Source organism: Setaria italica, chromosome IV, assembly GCF_000263155.2.
Source record: "Setaria italica strain Yugu1 chromosome IV, Setaria_italica_v2.0, whole genome shotgun sequence".
Taxonomy (NCBI): Eukaryota; Viridiplantae; Streptophyta; class Magnoliopsida; order Poales; family Poaceae; genus Setaria; species Setaria italica.
The window spans coordinates 30,518,731-30,537,848 of record NC_028453.1 but is presented as its reverse complement, the minus strand read 5'-3'; the positions used below and the strand labels follow the sequence as shown (position 1 = coordinate 30,537,848).

The 19,118-nt window shown below is 45.7% G+C and overlaps 1 protein-coding gene and 2 long non-coding RNA genes across 3 annotated transcripts; 1 reads left to right on the top strand and 2 right to left on the bottom strand.

The window, feature by feature from the left end:
- Window positions 1–4,851: 4,851 nt before the first annotated feature.
- On the bottom strand, window positions 4,852–6,399 carry LOC105914269. The gene is made up of 2 exons (XR_001163824.2): window positions 6,169–6,399; window positions 4,852–5,567 (listed from the first exon to the last, which is right to left on the bottom strand). It is a non-coding gene; the product is annotated as an uncharacterized LOC105914269 (long non-coding RNA).
- A 1,607-nt stretch (window positions 6,400–8,006) lies between these two features.
- Window positions 8,007–10,182, bottom strand: LOC101779340 (bZIP transcription factor RISBZ5). Its single transcript, XM_004965585.3, has 6 exons — window positions 9,890–10,182; window positions 9,680–9,761; window positions 9,223–9,358; window positions 9,036–9,111; window positions 8,818–8,943; window positions 8,007–8,725 (listed from the first exon to the last, which is right to left on the bottom strand). The coding sequence occupies exons 1-6, from the start codon at window positions 10,049–10,051 to the stop codon at window positions 8,450–8,452; spliced, it is 858 nt and encodes a 285-aa protein (XP_004965642.1). The 5' UTR covers window positions 10,052–10,182; the 3' UTR covers window positions 8,007–8,449.
- Window positions 9,248–9,769, top strand: LOC111257026. Its single transcript, XR_002677428.1, has 2 exons — window positions 9,248–9,381; window positions 9,652–9,769. It is a non-coding gene; the product is annotated as an uncharacterized LOC111257026 (long non-coding RNA).
- Window positions 10,183–19,118: the final 8,936 nt, after the last annotated feature.

Genomic DNA, 19,118 nt, shown 5'->3' with positions numbered 1-19,118 from the left:
CTGTTGTTCACAAAATAAATAATCGCAATGATTGGAAAGGAGATTTCGCTACACGTACTCGTGAGCCAGCTAGAGTAGTTGGGGTACTCCCTGACATATGGGTTGTGGGTTATTTGGAATAGCTATGGTCCTATTCCTTAAATCCTTAAAATAAGCTAAAACTAGTAGCTAAACGGCGCGTTTTTTCTTCGGTTCTCTTGGCCACGCTTCTCCCCACCGCTCCTATTTGTACTAAAGCTTATTTGAGAAGCGCTTCTCCCCACTGCTGTACCAAACAGGGTCTATGGGCATTGGGGATTAGACTATGCAGAATTCATGAGCAATGTAGATTCAGGGTAGATGGATCGAGAAACATAGATAGGCGAATGTCGTATGCTACTTAATAAAGATTTTTACAAGTTTTTATTTTTTTACTATTAATACCTAAACTTTTATATAGATTGACACCACAAGATTATGAAAACTACTTCCATATGTATTCTTCGTACACTTCAAGGTTATATTTAGTGTATATAGATATTAATATCAAAAACCTTGTCACTGCCCTAATAGAATGTATACCTGTGATCAGAAAGGTGAAAAGGCTTGACCATTGATGTACTCAAATATGCAAATTGGATAATTGAGAAAAATAATCTACCACCGAATACATTTTCACAAATACTAAAAATGCTACGTAGTGGATCAATATTTAAATTTTAGTTTCATTATTTGGGGAAGCGATGTAGAATGTTCTGAATTATTCCACTTGCCCACCATGCTGGCACTAGTAGATAACATCACTTTTTTGCAACACAAAGGAGGACATATCCCTCTCAGCTAACGACAAGAGCAAACACCTTCCTTGGTAGGGCACTAAGTGCAACATTGTGCTTCTCTGGTCCTCTTTCAGTAAGAACATACTAATCTTTTAGATCGTTTTGAAGCAAGTGCTTAGTGAGTGAAAGCATTCTCAAGCTTGGAGAACCACATGACAAATAAAGATGGCATCAAAGAGCTATCATCATCAATGGTACCATCATAGCTTTCTTGGACGAGTTATCCATAACAACTAGGGGTAGAAACCTCTTTTGTGGGCAAGCACGGTGATGATTGTGGAACCGCCAGTGCGTGGATGCCATTAAGAGCTTCATGTGGGTGGCGAGGAGAGAGCGGATTGACCATTGTGGCACGCAGCATCTACTTAGGGAATCCAAATCACGTCGTCCCCGGATATACCTTTCTTGACATCCTACCTAGAGGAGCCACTGGATTCCGAGTAGAGTATAAAAAAGATTAATCGTGTAGTACATGGTTACTTTTATCAATGGACTATGAACTGTGCATAATTGTACGTGAATCTAGATCGTTAACCTTTAGTCCTCTCACCTCCTCTGGGTGATAAATATAAGTCTACTTTGGTTTATTACAAGTCCAAAATGTTTTTATTTTTCGCTAGTAATATCTATACTTTTAGATAGATCAGCAACACAAGATCGACATTATTGACAAATGCATTATGAAATTTTTTTGCATTTGGTCCTATTTTATCCTACATATATCAACAAAGCTGTCCAGATAATGTTGAGAATCTTCAGCAGCACACAGATGTTGCAACTGATTTTTTTCTACCCAACACTCTCTCCATATGCTCCTTGATCAGTCGTGCCACCATTTCGAGCAGTTATTCCTACTGAAGAAAGGCATACATTTTATGAGCTGACACTATTAACCTTAGATCCTACTATAAACTGCCCAGATTGCCTAGCTAGGTGGCTGCTGCAAATGAAAACAAATCCAATGACGACCTGTGCTCAAACAAAGAATTCTTGCACTAGTGTCGGTTTAGAAGCTGCTGACTAAACAGCGATTCAGAATTTCAGATAGTGGGCGTTGAAACCCCGGGGCATCCATAATAATGACAAGGAATTTATACGTGTCCACGATAATGAAACTGAAACTATACGCGATGGACCACGGTTCTTTTGGGTGTTGTTGGGCGCGATCGATGACTTGTGCTTTGGCTTGATGGAAATGGCGTATTCTAGCTCATGTTTTACTGGGGGCTTCTACAGTTCTAACTGTTCTACAAGCGTGAAGACCGAATCAGCCGAATCAGAGTCGGAGTCTCCCTCAGCACACAAAGGAACTGCTAGCGCTCGAACGTCCGATAATTTATTTTTATAGGACGTTCCATTGCAACATTAAAAAGTAACTGTCACAACATCAAAAACCAATGCTTGTCAAGTGCAATGCTCAAACAAGGAGACATTGTGATTCTTTGGAAAGATCTCTGAAACCATGATATTCTTCCCTTAGCTGTTCTCTTTTGTCAGAAATCAGAACATCTCAGTAAAGAAATACCTTGCTAATTCTACAGACAATAATTTATGGCTTCCTCTCTCGGCAGTGGCTGCTGACCAGTTCAATTCTTTGACTCAGCTGTTGCAAATGTCAGGCCTGCCATCTTTGCAGAATGATCAATGGACATATATTTAGGGTACTGTTGTTTTCTCATCCAAACGAGCCTACACCAGTCTTTGTGGATCCATGCCTGCTTCACCCCTTTTCAAATGGTCGTGGAAATCAAGAGCCGAAAACCAGCACAAGTTTTTCTTTTGGCTTCTCCTTAGAGATAGGCTCAACACTAGGAATCTGCTGAGGAGAAAAACCATATTCTTGCAATCCTACAACTGTGTGCTTTGTGTTGAAACTCAGGAGGAAGATCGATTCCATCTATTCTTCGACTACCCTTTTAGGCAGGCCTGTTGGATCTTTTTGAGAATTAATTGGGATGTCACTAGACTATGGTCAGATGGTTCTTAAAGCTAGATAGGAGTTTGGAAAGGTATTTTTCAAAGAAATTATTATCATAGCATGCTGAGCTATCAGGAGTCATAGAAATAATATCATTTTTCATGGAGCTTCCCTATCTTTTGCAGCTTGGAGAGAGCTTTTCGTTAAAGATACGAAGCTGGTTACTCTAAGAGTCAAACCAGCCCTGAAAGATGAGATCCTATATTGGCTGAGTAGTCTCTAATGGTTTTCTTTTGCTTTTTAGGCTTTATAACTAACTCTTTTTATATATATGTAAAAAAAGTAGGGGACTCCTGCTGATTCGCCTAAAAAAACCAATGCTTGAAACATAAAAACATGCACTAGAAATACTTATAAAAACCATGCCCACCGTCCATCTGATTCTTGGAAAAAGATTCCTACCGCAACATTGCATCATGTTTCATGCAACATCTATTGGAAGATAATTTGCAACATTCCAAACTACATATTGCAATAATAAAAATCACAAGTTGCAGCATCGAATAGAGACCATCTCGAACTTAGCCAAATCACCCATTGCAACAACACAAATGATCTCATGCAATATGCCGAATAATTTTCTATAACATCTAAATTTACATGTGTGCATGTCGAATCTGCCTAGAGCAGGCTCAAACCTTTTGCCCAAATTCATCATGCAACATTAAAAGTCATATACCGTAACATCACAAATCACTTGCCGTAGCATCATGAAATCAACCATGCGTACCTAGGGATCTAGAAATGGAGAAGCATGAAGAGGCTCTTATCATAATCGAGGATGAGCACAACAGCGGGAATGATGATTAAATGAGGTTCAGAGGTGTCGTAGGCCCAAACGTCTTGCTGCTCCTCTGCTGCCCCATCTCGCGTCCGCATCGTAGGGTGCTTGCCGCATCATTACAGCCATACCGTGCAGCACGCACCCTTGGCACAACCCTTTGCCGCCGAGGAGGGGCGTTGAATCTAGGGGCATCTTGCTGCGTGAACTCGGGGAATATGGCGTCACCATGGCTGCGCATCACGAGCATGTTCTTCTGTGCAAAAAAGGGATGAGAGATAGATGAAGAAGAGAAAGGATAGCTAGGAAAGGTGAGCATGTTCTTCCCGGTAGAAAAGGGACAAGAGCTGAGTAAAGAAAGTGAGGGTGGAACAATGAGCGGAGGAGAGTCAGCTAGCGTCCAAACGTATGCTCCAAGCATTACCGTTCCACGTATCGAAATATAAACGCCCTTAAATTCGTGTTGGTTTTCATAGGCGTGAGTGAAACTCAATTCCACATTTGAAAAGGAAGGAAATCTTACGAGTAGAAATTGATTATACAGGATGCATAGAAAGTTTAAAATCTCACGTACAAGTTACATTTTGATTACAAGTACATTCGAAGTTTAATTCAAAAAGTTCTTTCGCGGGCCCGCGGCTTTGGTACAGCGGCCCAGCTACATACGACAGGAAAGCCCATTTGAACGCGCTGTGAAAGCCCACGAAGAGGCGAGCCACGGGTGTTGACTGTTGCGACTGAGTTCGCCGAACCAGAGATGAAGCAGAACGGTCTGCTCTAGGCTCCAGCGAGCCTTGCGCACGGCGGCGCCGTGGCCCCGGCCCCCGGGTCCGGGGGCAGCTCCGCTGCGGGGAAGGCGAGAGCGCGCCGGTCCACCGCTGGAACGGGGATGCCACGAGCGGCCAATGGAGTTACCAGGTACGCTACTCCTTGCTTCTTAGTCCCCAACTCAAATTTGTTGGTGCTATCTGCTATTGCACGAACCTTGCTGTTGATGGCACCCCCGCATTTGGGTACAGTTGCTTCAGTTATGCGATTATATAATAGAAAATTTCTGGTAGTGGTCTACGGCTAGGGTTGACTGTCAAGGATTGTTACATACCTTGTGCCGGCGTGCTGTGAAGTTGTGATTGGGTTCATTTTTGCAGTAAATTAGTTTGTCGCAACAAGGCCAGTTTTAGGAGAGGTTAGCGGCAGTGCTGCTACCTCCAGCTAATAAAATAGATAATGTCGAAGTTACTACCGATGATAGCTTTGACAGCCAGAGAATGGTCTAGATAACTGGAAATGAAAAATGCTACTCCATTTTGTCAAGACAAGATAGATTTGTACAGATAACTACTGGAGCCACCATGATACGATTCGGTTGTTCGTAAACGTCAACATGGTGCTTCTTTTTCCTGTCAATTCGTGATTGACCCTGCTGTCGGACCTGATATACTGGTAAGGTATCATCGAGCAGCAATTTCACCGAAAGGCAAAATTTTGCTCAATTTGCACTCAAACAATAAAAGTCTCTAGTGCTTATTTTCAGCAAAGTCCAGAAAGTTCAGGTCCTTTAGACTTTATAGCCCTGTATTGACAATTAATTTGTTGCCCACTAATCAGGGCTCATGATTAAATGGAGACTTTGGCAATATATAGAGCTTTCACTACTATATTTTTTTAGGTTCTGCCACGGTCTTGCTGCACTTCTTTCGCTTCTGAGTTTCTTGCTTATTCTGCCTCCCATGTCTCTGCTCCATCTTTCCATCTGTTTCATGGCATTGTGAGTCCTCCAGTAGATTGACTGATTGAGAACAACCAACCTTTTCCTCTCAGTAAACTTTTGATGTTCAGCTGAATTATTTTTCCAACTTAAGAGTTTAGAAGAATGACATTATCACATGATATCAGACAACAACAGATATACATTAATGTTATTGCTGTATCTTTGGCAGTGCTACTTTGCAGTTTGAGTAATCAGGAGGCTTGGCGATGTAGCATGTATCTGGGGAACAGAAATGAATTAGTTGTTTCATGCATGTCCTAAAGCTGAGAGCACAAAATTTGCAACAGTGAATGTATTGTTATGTTGTTCCTCAAAATTAGTTTGCTTAAACAATTCCGTGCAAATTATTACATGTGCTGGCTAGTTAGTTATATAGTTTCATGGTGCCCCTGCTACTCTTGTGGCCAGCATTCTTTCATTTACATGCGAACTAGCTCAAGATGTGCCTATATGCATAAAGAGGAAAGACGTTCTATTGTTAAGTGCAGGACCTCACCACCTCAAGAGCACATCTACCTCCTCTTAACACGCCCAGCATCAGTAAAAGAATGATAATAAGTTGAATCAGCTCTAGATGGCTATGTATGAGCTAACGTAAGTACATCATGGCCAGAGTAAAATAACAATCTCATGATATAAGTACATAACGGTATGTGCGCATGGACTATAAGCTAAAGGTAAACCATGTAAATTAAACCCTGCAACAGCCTCACGTGAGAGAAAAAGAACAAGATGTAGCCAAGGACAACTTGCCGGAAGACACCAGAGCATGGACTCAAAACAGGTTGCATATGCTCAATTGTAACATGCATGCACATACCCGGCAAGTCATCCTTGGCTGCATTCTGCTCTCTATCTCGTTTCACGTAAGGCCATTGACAGTCATCAGTAACAAGAAGCACCAAACTAAACTGCTCGAGGGTGTGCACCACTAGAGAGATGATGCACGTATGTACGTGTGCCTAGTCATTGGCTGCTACTTGCCCGATATGAGGTTCAGTCATCTATATGACTGTAATACTCTATGTTTTCTGTATGACTTCTTGAGCCTTCTAGCTTGCTATATATAGACATCCAAAAGTATATCAAATGGAGATCTGGTTTGCCTCTTTTGTCATGAAACTTTTGTCAAAGTAGATGCTTGATTCTTTTGGATTGATGCGTTAGGTCTGATATGGATAGATCTCTGACTCCTTGCACACAGATTAGTGAAGTTGTACTTGTACTGGTGTCATGCTTTAGGTATACACAACAGCACAAGTTAATTTTCACTTCTGTTTTCACCTGATCAGTATTTGCCAAGGTTATGAGGTTGTATCATGTAATCATATGTGCAGGTACAGGAAAGCTTAAGAGAATTTCAAAGCTAATGGAGTTTTTTGTAATGATTTCCTAAAGTTAATAGAAATTTGGAATTGCAAGAAAGGTCAAAGGATTCACCACAATGTCAAAAATTAATTTTTAAATAGTTTAATTAGACAGTAGGAAGAAGGGAGCCAATCCAATCAAAGAGATATCATTTAAAATTTTAACAATATAATTGGAAGTGAATGTAATCAGAATGTCTACCTCCCATTACATTACCAAACCAAAAGAATAGTCAGGATATAGTAAGATTTGATGCGCTACTCCTTCCAATGCATGTCTTGTCCTGATTGGTCAATAGTTTCCGACAGTAATCCCTATATTTTGGTCAGGAATTTATGGTTCATGAGTGAGTATTTGTGTCACCAAGTGATTGGTTGAGCGGCTATGAGATTTCATATCCTTTTCCCCTTTTCCAACTTGAATTAATTTCCCTCCTGGAGAGGACGTTCCTTCGTCCGTGGATTCACCATTCGTGATTTGGTGGGGGGGAACCATTGCAGATAGCCTTTACACTTGCTCCTTAAATTTTGGTGCTGATCATTGATTTTATTTTTTATTTTACTAAATTTGCATGTGTATGACTTCAGAGGATGCAATATACAAAATGCCTTTGACCTACTTCAGACAATAGAAGGCATAACATTGACTTGCATCTTTACGGGTTGTCAAATTAGTGGAAGGTATGGTACTTTCAAGATGGCCCATTAGATTGTCGTGGACCACAGGATCAGATCAAATTCTGCAGCCTCAAACGACAGTTTGACATGTGTCATGTCTCAGCAATGCTGTACTTTCTCTATAAGGAGAGGGAGAATAATATCATCATGTCCTTTTGGTGGGCGAAAAGGTGTTGTGCCTGGTGGCCCTTGGTTTCTCTAGAGGCAAATTCACTTTCCTTTTGAGAATTCGGTCAACCCTTTTTATATGATTTCTTTCAGTCTCATTCTTCGTTATCACTCTTGGATTTTTAGAGGTCTCAGATATGATTTGAATATGGAGAAAAGATGCTCAATCTAGAAATGTTCCTTTTCTATAAAACTTCGTAACGTGTATGAAATCCTCCTCGCCTTTCGGCTTTCTAGATGCTTGGAACCTTTATGAAATGTAAGTAGCATTGACCATGCCTGAAGGTTTCGAATCACAGAAGAACCGCACTAGTGTTTACCATCATCTTATACAGTTGCAGTACCTGCATAGAGTGATGAAAACATGCCTGAATCCACTAGAGCTAGTGCTGCAAACCCACTAGATGACTTGTACCGGAACAAACATTCCTGTGGATTGTAATAGTTTCTAAACAATGTATCACTTTATTTTTGTTGTAAACATAATTGTCTCACCTGTGGCCTGCATTTGGATCTTAAGCATCATTCCCTGCTTGACACATTTATTCAGGATATTTCATATACTTCTATGCGTGTGAGAAAAAGTTACATCTATTTTTTGCTTTTGCAGATTTGTACAATGACAAGTTCATTTTCTACTTGAAACTATACTCTGAGCTTTGCCGCATTCCCTGGTTGCCATGACAACTGCCAGTAAATGGTATCTTTCCCACCGGAGAAGTACCTACATAGCTACATCAAACCAGCAATGCGTAGTGTAAAGCCTTCTGTAGAAATATGATTCAAGGAAATTTGACAGAAGCTATGCTCCAAAGGCACAATTTGAGGTGATGAACTGGTGCTTTTTTTCTGCTTAGCAAGCTTTGAATCTGATCAATGTCCTGAATCTCAAGGCCACATGTCTGCCGCACAGCTGGTCACCTCACTAGACTTCCGGTTATCCAGACTCTCTAGGCTTGCAGTGCTTTGTACTGGTGAGTTCTGAACTTGTCGAGCTGCGGTTGTACCTCTGAATGCATCGCTTCCTAGCAAATCCAACCCTGTGACTGTGAGCATATTCAAAGCTTGGCACATCTTTCTTGAATTCAGATATGGTGCCAGACCAAGGTCACCTAAGCCGCAGGACATTGCGCTTCTTGCTACCATATCCTCTGCCATCTTTACCTGCAATTCAAACGGTTGGTTAGAGAATTGCAAGATCTGTCTGATCATTCCATTGTTGCAGCAACTGTTTCAGTTAGAAGCGAATTACTTACCTTGACCCTTAAGGCTTCTACATCTGATTTGAGGATTCTGTTGTCTGTGACTGCAGTGGTGAACTGTTGGTTCGCCTCTGAAAGTTGCTTGAACAGAGTTGCATTTTCACCTTTAAGTTGTTCGACCTGATTATAAGGCAACACATCAATGGTCACCCTAAATTCGCATCATCGTATGATTAATTGGAAGACCTCACTGGGCAAAGTGGTTGTGGTACCTGTGACTCAAGTTCAGATAATTGTGCCTGCTTTCTCCGCCTGGATCGTCGAGCAGACTCCCTGTTGGACACCATCCTGAAATCTCAAGAGCAACGCATCAATATAGAAGGAAAGAAAGTGTAAGCTTGCTGTTCAGGATTCGTTACAAGCTTGCATAATTTCATCACAAGCTTGATCTCATCATACCTTCTTATTCGCTTTGTTTCCATAGATTTGGTGCCTCGCTCACATGAACCTCCCTCTACCTCATACAACGATTCGCTGTCGGAGTCTGACTCGCTCTCAAGAGCATGATTTGCCGAAGTGGTTGCCCTGGGACTAGCTGTGGCAGAACAAATGCAGCAGGTGAGCAATACTTGCCATAGAATACTTTGGTTGTGATAATACTCCAATTCAGTTCAATTAAATGTTCAAATAGTAGCAATTAGGCTTGTTTGGAAGGTAAGAATTTTCCTAGAATTTTGGAGAAATGAAAAGATCGAACTTTTATAAAAATCCATGTGTAAACTGTAAATGGTTTTGGTTCACATGTCCAATTAACAGTTGATTACTCTATGATACGTAGATACCTCACTACGTTCCACATGGCTAACACTAAATATCCAAACTTCATAGATGGCAGAGCTCCATGTATGCCCCTTACCGGAGATGGACGCCGTCTGCGACGCGACTGGGTTCGCCGGGCGGATGCTCCCGAACCACCAGCTGTTTCCATCCATGGCGCTCTGCACAAGCGGGGCTTCGGTTAATCAAATCGCAGGTAAGCATACCAAATCCAAAGCAAAGATGATGTCTCAGTTACAAGCGCTGCCATTAGTAGTTGGCAGTGCCCACGGTGTTTGGCAGTGCTCACCGTGTCGCCGAAGCCGATGCCGCCGGGCGAGAACACGCCGCTGCCACCTGGCTCGCTCGGTCCGCTTCCGGAGGGCTTGCTCTCCGCGGCGCCGGAAACGGCGCCCTCGCCGCTTTCCCGGATGAACGCCTCCAGCTGCAGCTCCGACGGGCACTTCTTCATCTCCGTCCGCCAGTGGTGGACTGGGTGCCGACCGCCCTCCTGTCTCCTGCTCTGCCTTCCCGGTTCCGGCGGAGGTGGTGGCGCACGTCGTCTTCCGTTGGCGTCGCCGGCGAGTCGTCAGGCTTTTGAAGGGGCCGGCCGCGGGCACAAATCTTTGTACGTGGAAAGGTTGTTGGTTGGGGGTGTTGGGCGATAACCACCTCGTCGAATGGATGGTGACGCGGGCTGACTCGGATCCGCGTCGGCGTTGGCGCGGCAGCGACGCCGGTGCGGGGGGCCGGCGCCCCCGTCCGGCCGACACGCGGGGCCCGCGTCCGGTGGGCCGTGGCCGTCACGGGGGGTGGGTGGCGTCATCACCCGTGCGTATCCCGGAGCGTTGAAAGCGAGGCGCGTCCGAGTCAGCATCGGGATCCTCCCCGGTTGGGGCCCGCCGCCCCGGCGCCGCGCCCGGAAGGCCACACGATCCGAGATCCGGTGAGTGGGCGGTGACGTGGCGTGGTTGACCCGAGACCCGACCGGGACGCCTCGTGCCGGGCGCGCGTGGAGCTGCGTCGGACGGGACAGTGGCTGCCTGCCTCGGAGTGGTCGGCAAGGCAAAAGGTCCCTGTGATCGTCTGCATCCATGTGCAGTTGTGATCCTCAGATGGGTGCGCTCGATTGTTTTCGTTATCCGGAGGGAGATCGTGGGCTACCTACCTACTTGATGTGGCGGTGAAGCCCGTGGCCACTGGCGACGGGATACACGCACGGGTGACACAACGTTGGACTGGAGGCTGGACTGCCGGAGATCGGTTGGCTACGTCGTTCTAACTCCAAGTGCATGATATGTTCCGTCCAAAAAGTTTTATATTGTGATAGCATACAAATCAGATGAGTCATGTGGCGTGTAGAAAAGGCCCCAGAGAAGATTTAGGAACTCGTGCCTACAAGCAATCTAAGAAAAATATTTATTAACACCGCGTGGAATAGGTGTTGCAGCTGGATGTATTCAGGGTTTTTTTTATGAGTTACAATATTCGGTGTTGTCGAGCTAAAATATTTTCTGCAGCGGCAGTTTCCTCGTATTGTTCGGTACACCGTACACACTAGCTCCAAGCTGGGCTGGGCCGACAGAGCTGCTCGCCAGCCTCTCGCGGGCATGCCAATCACTTTGGGCTGGGATGGGCTTAAGTTGAAGCTTTCCGCTAGATTTTCATAGGGCTTCTCGGGGAGAAAAAGGTTATTCGTACGTACCAGTAGTACTGGTACGTAAGGGTGTTGGGTTCCTTTACTTATTTTTAGCGTCTGTCACATCGAATGTTTAGATATTTTTTTTGAGTAAAGCCAGTCGACGCACTTTATTGATCTTGGAAAATAGTTACATCGTTTGCCAAGGCTCTTAGAACAAAACTAGGGGGTTCATCGTCCCAATTACAAGATAATTTACTTTGCATAGCTATTCTCGCTAGCTCATGAGCTACACCATTTGCTTCTCTATTACAGTGATCAATGCAAATAGAATCAAACTCCTACCACATCGAGTAACAATCGTCAAAGATTGGAGCACTTACTGTTGCTGAAATGCCATCATTTTTCATTGTTTCCACCACTTCCAGACAATCCGATTCAATCATGATTCGATTACATCCCAACGCTTTGGCCAACAGTAATCCTTCCTTGAGTGCTAATGCTTCTGCAGATGTTGCATCGGCTATATTTTCAACGTAACTTACTCTGGCGCCAATGAAATTTCCTGAATAATCTCTTATAACAGCTCCAGTGCTTCCTTTACTCGACTCAGCCATATAGCTTGCATCAACGTTCATCAGTAACTTTCCTTCTGGTGGCTTCTTCCATCCCTCTACTCTCTTAATCGGTTTCTTTACTGATCTCTGGTAGTTTGCCGTGATTGTTGCTATTGACAAGCACGATCTTGTCGGATTTGGAATAGTTTCACCACACACAAATCTGCGTCGTTCCCACCAGATATACTAGCTACCAGTTACAATTAACTCAGCTAGTCCCACTTGATTTAAACCATAGATGATCTTTGTACTTCCAATCATCTCAGCCATGAGCTCTGAACCTGACCGGTAGAACAACGCAGCAGCCGTAATTTCATCAGAGACCCCTAGGATTTGCCATATCTCGTTCACTCTGTTGCAGGTGAAAAAAGTATGCCGGATATCTTCACAGCTATTGTGGCATGCATGACAGCTGCTATTATTCTCAATATGACGGTTAGCTAAGATTCCACGGCACGGTATTAATCCATGCAAAACTCTCCAGCCAAAGATCTTAATTTTTGCAGGTACTTTTAATCCCCACAGCTTAGACCAAACTTGTTCATCCCCCACTCCACCTGGCTGATCATTTGTAGTGGTTCCAAACTTATGAAGCCATTGGCGATGGTAAGAAGACCCAACTGAAAAGTAACCATTCTTATTAAAATACCAGGCCACCACATCCTCTCTTCCTTGCCGAAGGGGGATCTGTAAAATTCTAGCCACATCTATATCCCAAAACAAGGTCCTTATCATCTCGTCATCCCAAGTCCCTGTTACTGGGTTAATTAGTTCATCCACCGTAGTGACCAATATATTGTTCCTTGGAGTTTGAACTTTCATATTATGGCTAGATGGAATCCAATGATCTTCCCATATGTTTATCTGTGATCCATCTCCCACTCTCCAGATATATCCTCTTTTAAAACATTCTAAGCCAGCCAAGATACTTTGCCATGTGTATGAACTCCCACTTTTCATTGTTGCTTTCAACAGCTTTCCATCTGGATAGTACTTAGCTCTTAATGCTCTTGCACATAATGAGTTCGGTTCTAACAGTAATCTCCACACTTGTTTTGCCAAAAGTGCCTTGTTGAAGGCTTCAATATCTCTGAATCCCATGCCTCCTTGACTCTTTGGAGTACAGAGTTTCCACCAAGCTTTCCAATGCATCCTCTTCTGATCCTCGTCGTCACCCCACCAGAATTGAGATAGGGCTTCTGTTATCCCTTTGCAAATTTTCTTCGGGACGTTGAACACCATCATTGCAAAGACAGGTACGGCTTGAGCAATGGATTTTATAAGGACTTCTTTACCCCCAGTGCTTAGCAACTTCTCTTTCCATCCCTTTGTTTTTTCTCTAACCCTGTCAACTAGATACTGGAAGCAGTCACTTCGGTCAGCCCCCACCAAAGCTAGTAACCCAAGATATTTATCATTTAGTGACTCTGTCCTGATGTTCAGAGCCTCACAAGCCTTCACTTTAACATCCACCTCTGTGTTGGTGCTGAAAAAAATACTAGATTTTTCATCACTCACCTTCTGTCCTGAGTTGGAACAGTATCTGTCCAGCACGTTCTTCAACACATCTGCATTTTCCTTATCTGCTCGCATCAAAATCAGTGAATCATCTGCAAAGAGTAGGTGAGAGATCACTGGAGCATCCCTGCAGACCCGAACACCTTGCAATTCTCCCCTTTCCTCAGCTCCTCTCAGCAGGCTAGATAAACCTTCAGCCACCATCAAGAAAAGGTAGGGGGAGAGAGGGTCCCCCTGCCTCAACCCTCTTGTAGGACAGAAAGTTTCCGTCTCCAAATTATTTACCCTTACCTTGTATTTTACAGATTTCACACATGCCATAATTAACTTAACCCATCTTCAATCGAAACCCATTCTCAACATGATCTTTTCCAGGTAACCCCACTCAACTCTGTCATATGCCTTGTGCATATCTAGTTTTACTGCACAAAAATCCTTCTTCCCTCCTTTTCTTTTCATAGTATGGATGCACTCGTAGGCCAACAAGATATTATCAGTAATGAGTCTCCCTGGCACAAATGCGCTCTAGTGATCACTAATAACATCTGATAGAATGACTCGTAACCGGTTTGCTAACATTTTTTATATTACCTTGTAAACCACGTTGCATAAGCTTATAGGTCGAAACTGGGAAACCAGCGTAGGATTATTTACCTTTGGGATCAACACAATAGTGGTGTCATTCCACCCCTCTGGTATATTTGTCGTGTTTATAGCCTCCATTACCTCCAACACGAAATCTTCTCCCAGTAACTCCCAATATTTTTTTTATAGAATACCGCATGCATCCCATCTGGTCCGGGTGCCTTAAAATCGCCAATTTGGAACAACGCTCTCTTTATCTCCTCTGCTGTGAACGGCCTCATCAACTCCGTATTCATGTCCTGAGTGACTGAACGTTTGACATCTAACAATACACTCGGATCGGGATTGCCTACTTCTGATGTAAATAGAGTCTCAAAATAGCTTTGGACAATATTGCACATCGCACCGCCATCTTCGTGTCTTGTACCATTGTCATCCATCAGGCCCTTGATTGTGTTTTTCTTTCTCCTCTTGGTTGCGAAGTTGTGGAAAAAACTTGTGTTTCTATCTCCCTGCTTGAGCCAATTTGCTCTAGCACGTTGGAACCAATGGATTTCCTCTTGTTCTAACATCAATTCCAGTCGTACCATGACTTCTTTCTGTGATTCTGTATTAGCAGCCGTCATTGGCCCCCTTTTCAACCTCTCAAGTTCCCTCTTTAGATTAGATATCCTTTCGGCCGGAGCCTTTAGGACATCTTTATCCCATTTGTGTAGTTCTTCATGGACATTGTTAACCTTTTCTACAAAAGAAGGTCCATCACCACGTACCTTTGCTCTTGCCCATGCTGCTTTAATCATCTCTTCAACCGTATCTTCCTGTAACCAGCGCGCTTCAAATCGCTTCTTGCCCCCTCCCCCTTGGATTGGCGCAAGGTACTGAGTATCCATCAGGATTGGTCTATGATCTGACCTTATACTCTCACTGTTTACCAATGTAGACTGTGGGAATAAATCTGACCACTGCAAGGTAGCAAGAGCCCGATCTAATCTCTCCCTAATGTCTCCTCGTCGCCATGTGAACATGTCACCAATAAAGCCCATATCATTTAGACCACATTCCGATAGCACATTATGAAAATGTTGTAACTGTCGTTGTGTTCTCGGTCTTCCTCCCTCCTTTCCCGAGTTATACAGAATCTCATTAAAATTACCCATGAGCAGCCAAGGAACCCCAGGGTCCCCCTTGATTGCTCGGATCGCCTCCCATGTTGCATCCTTCCGATTCCACACCGGCTCACCATATAAGCCAGTAAATCGCCATCCACCATCTTCATCAACCACCACGTCAATGAAGTATTTCGTCACATCTTGCACCCTAATGCTACTGTCATTGTTCCGCATCAGAAGCAAGCCCCCACTCCTGCCATCGCTTTCATGCACCGCCATCTGATTGAAGCCAACACGTCTCCGCAAATTTTCTGCCTTAGTGTTGTCTAGGTGTGTTTCAGACAGAAAAAACACATCTGGATTTAAGCGCCTCCGGACCTCCAGAAACGCTCGAACTGCTCGATGACTCGCGAGCCCCCGGCAGTGTGGCGGAACCACCTCGGATTAGCTTGATTAATCAGAGTTTAGCCGCCTAACACGCGACACTCCTGATTAACTCGAGCTAACACGAAGCGCCGTCGGACTTCATCCGATTTAACCACTTAAACAGGATCGAGTTCAGCAAAACTCACACAAGGTGAGTGGTTACAGAGAATACAACAAGTCCATGGATTTTGAACAAGTTTTACTCATTTTGGTTCCACCATAAAATCCAACATCAGGGTTTACAACCCAAGATCAACAGAGAAAAGCTAGCGGAAGACTTTGTCAGGTCGGACGTCCGGGCGAGGCCAGCCAGAACATCACTGAGTCCTCTCCTCGCCGTCCGAGGAAGGATCCCACTCGACCGTCCAGCCTGGCGGGAGCTGGGGCGGCCAAGTGCCAACAAGGGAGGGGTCGGGAGCTGCAACTTCACCTGAAAAACAGGAGCCACAACAAGGCTGAGCTACTAAGCTCAACAAGACTTAACCGGGGAGGAGCCAACTACTCTTCCAACTAGACATGCAAGGCTTCTTGGCTGAGGGGTTTGTTTTGCCAAAAGCATTAAGTATCCTATTTTTCCAAGTTTTAGCTCCGGTTCTAGATTTACTTACCATTCTAGGTTGTGCAACCTATTCTAAGCAACCATTGAGTCAAACAAGTGTATGGATAAAAACAACAACATTGCCATCATCAGATTCCTCATTTACTCAGGGTGACATAGCGATCAAGTAATCTCAAACTGTGAGAGGCAGACGAATCGATTCGAGTTCTTTAACCATGCATGGTGAACCTAGCCCCACGACATCCGCGCACCCGGAGGTCGCTTCCTGTGTCGGCCTTCCCCATCAATCCCCTAACCCGTGTCGGACCCATTTCCTTTGATGCAAGGTTTCACAGACCCGGTCTCTGCCATTCTGTGACCACACTTTGCCACCACGTGCGACAACCAGCAGGGGAAACTCCGTTCCAAGAACAATGGGGCGACCGCTCACGTCTAGGTTCAATCAGGTACTAGGCTTCCTCATCCCATACTAAGTATGAGGCTAGTACTTTCAAACACTTGATCACGAACACCACCACTGTCGGGCCTTAGCAAGTTTTCATAGACAGACGGGGCGACCATCCGACCACCAAGGTGTTACCAAAACCCTGCCCCGTCCATCATCCTTATAGTTGTAACAGGAGAGTAAACATGCAACTCCTATAACTCGCGAGTGACAGGCAATCACTCGGCTTTTACCGTCTCCTATTTAAGCAATGCAGCTACTCGGTCCAACAGCTAGTGTTCAGATCACAGGGATAACTAAGGCATGCATCTAAGGTTCCAAACAACTCCTATACGTAAATGCACAAGCAAGTTATAGAAGGCATGCGCAAGTCTGGTAAGACTAATAGGACATTCATGCATCCGGGGCTTGCCTGCAAACAAAGAGGGCGGAAACTGATCGACTTCGGGGGCGGCTTCGACTTCCGCGGGCAGGAACTCGGCTACAGCTTCTTCTTCAGGCGCCGGGTGAAGCTCGTAGAAACCGTCGACGAGGTGCAGCTCTACACGAATGCAATGCAAGGGTCAGCTTAAATGGTTAGTTCAACAGCAACACTGGCTCACCTGAGCCCAGAAACTTGCGACAAGGAGCAGGAGGTTAAGGCTTTTTGAGAGAGCTGATGATGATCATGAGGTAAGGGCAGGAAGGAAACTAGTGGTCTGATCCTTGAACTAGAGGATGTGATAACTGGGATCCTCAGACGTAGGCGCCGAAGGGTTCCCACGTTTTACACATACACCCTCGAGTTGAAGAAAAAGATCACAGCCAAGCCCTCAGGCGAGGCGAACAAGGGTCGGCAGAACAGGCGGGGTCGGATGAGACGGAACTGGGGTCGGGCGGATAGGAGGGGTCGGGCGAGGCGGACTTAGGGTCGGCACTCACCTTCTTCCTGAAAGGAAAGCTTGGGGTCGGGAAGAGGCAGACTTGGGCGCGGAACTAGAGCTTCGAGCAGGGACTAAGATCGGCGATACTCCGGCGGCGGCGCTGCTTCTTGCGGATCACAAGAGAGCTCTACGCAGCACAAGGGAGCACGCTGCTGGTGACTTGGTGGAACTGAGAAGGAACTGGGAGAAGGACTTTTCAAGAACTGGGTGGGTGGCGCTAGAAGCTTGAGCAGGGAGCTAGAGGAAGCTAAGGGCAACAAAGGCGGAGGGAACTCCGGCGACGGGGGCATTCCTTTTATAGCTGCTGGCGCAGGGGAACGGAAACGTCGCGGAGAGAGAGAAGGGGAGCGGCGCGAAGGCCGGGGAGAAGCAATGGAGTGCTCTGCCGTGGCGGCGATTGAGCAAACCGGGCGGTGCTGCAGAACTCCGGGGGTGACGCCAGCGATCATTGCGCTACTCCGTCAGGGCAGCGTAGGCGCGGGTAGACCGGTGGTTGAGATTTTGCGGAGAGCGGGCGTCGTCATGCGGAAGAGGTGATAGAAAAGACCGGTTAAACGGCGCTAGGATCAAGGGCGCACAGGGGGGAGAACAAGCGGACGCGGCGCGGGGGAGAGCGCGAAACAACAGATTGTCGGGCGGCTTCTGACAGAGCGGGGAAAGAGACTGTCGCGGCCGCGGTCGGGGTTGGCGGTGGGGGAATCGTCGTGTAGCGACGACCGGGCGACGCAACTGTTGCTGGAAGGGACGGAAAAGACGGGCGACATCGGTCTCCGGGGCCGGGATCTGGTATCGTGATGATGGGCGCGGGAGACGAGGGTCTGCAGAAAGGGGTGCAGAGGGCTTCCGCTGCCATTGGGGAAAAGGGCGCGGGAACCAACTCTGTTCCTTGCCAGAGACAAAACTGGGCGATGGCGTCGGAGAAGACGAGCCACGCGGCAGGAAAGCTCTGAGGCGGCCATGAAACTCGAGTGCGGCTGGTGCGGGGGATCTGGAAAAGATCTCACGGGTTCACCGGAGGGAAAGATCGGACGGATGAGGAAGATCAGCAGGATCCGACGGAGGGCTGAACTCGCCAGGGTCGGGAAAAAGGAACGAACGGTAGGGGTCGGATCTCAGGGGTCGGAACTGGCGGAAGTCTGAGCACTTAGGTGCGGTCAACAGAGCAACTGACTGAGGTTAAAGGCTGAGATCAAACTTAACTGGGAAGATTAGGGGTCGGTCGCTACATGCAGTTCCATGCTAGGAGTTTCATTGAGCCCGGTCGCCCTCCTCGAAGGAGAGTGCTGATCTTGCACTTGAGGTTTTTTGGTTTTTTCCTTCGCCATCTTCACTTCTTCTAGGCCTCTTCTTCTCTTGTTCTGCTAATGGGCTAATAGTAGCATTATTTTCACTCTGATACTCCAGCAAATTTGTTTGTGCCGGGTTCGTGAGCCCTACCACAACCACTGCCTTTTCTTTTGCCTGATCATCTCCTTCTTCAGCATCCGTCTCCTCTGATATCTCCATATCATATGGTTCCTCTTCGAAACCGCCTCCACGGCCAGCTCCTCTTCCACGCCCTCATCCTCTCCCACCACTACGTCCTCCACGATCCTCTCTCATCATCGTCATTGCCATGAACGGAGCTCTCAGCCAATCTCCCCACTCACATGTTTCTTTTGGGTGGACACCATCTCCACATTCTGAAGCCTCATGGCCTAAGCATCCACAAAAGAAAC

Coding starts and splice junctions, on each gene's coding strand:
- LOC101779340 (XM_004965585.3), bottom strand. CDS start 10,051: ATGAAGAAGTGCCCGTCGGAGCTGCAGCTGGAGGCGTTCATCCGGGAA. Junction 9,762..9,889: donor GCATCGGCTTCGGCGACACG/GTGAGCACTGCC, acceptor CCGCTTGTGCAG/AGCGCCATGGATGGAAACAG. Junction 9,112..9,222: donor GAAACAAAGCGAATAAGAAG/GTATGATGAGAT, acceptor TTGAGATTTCAG/GATGGTGTCCAACAGGGAGT.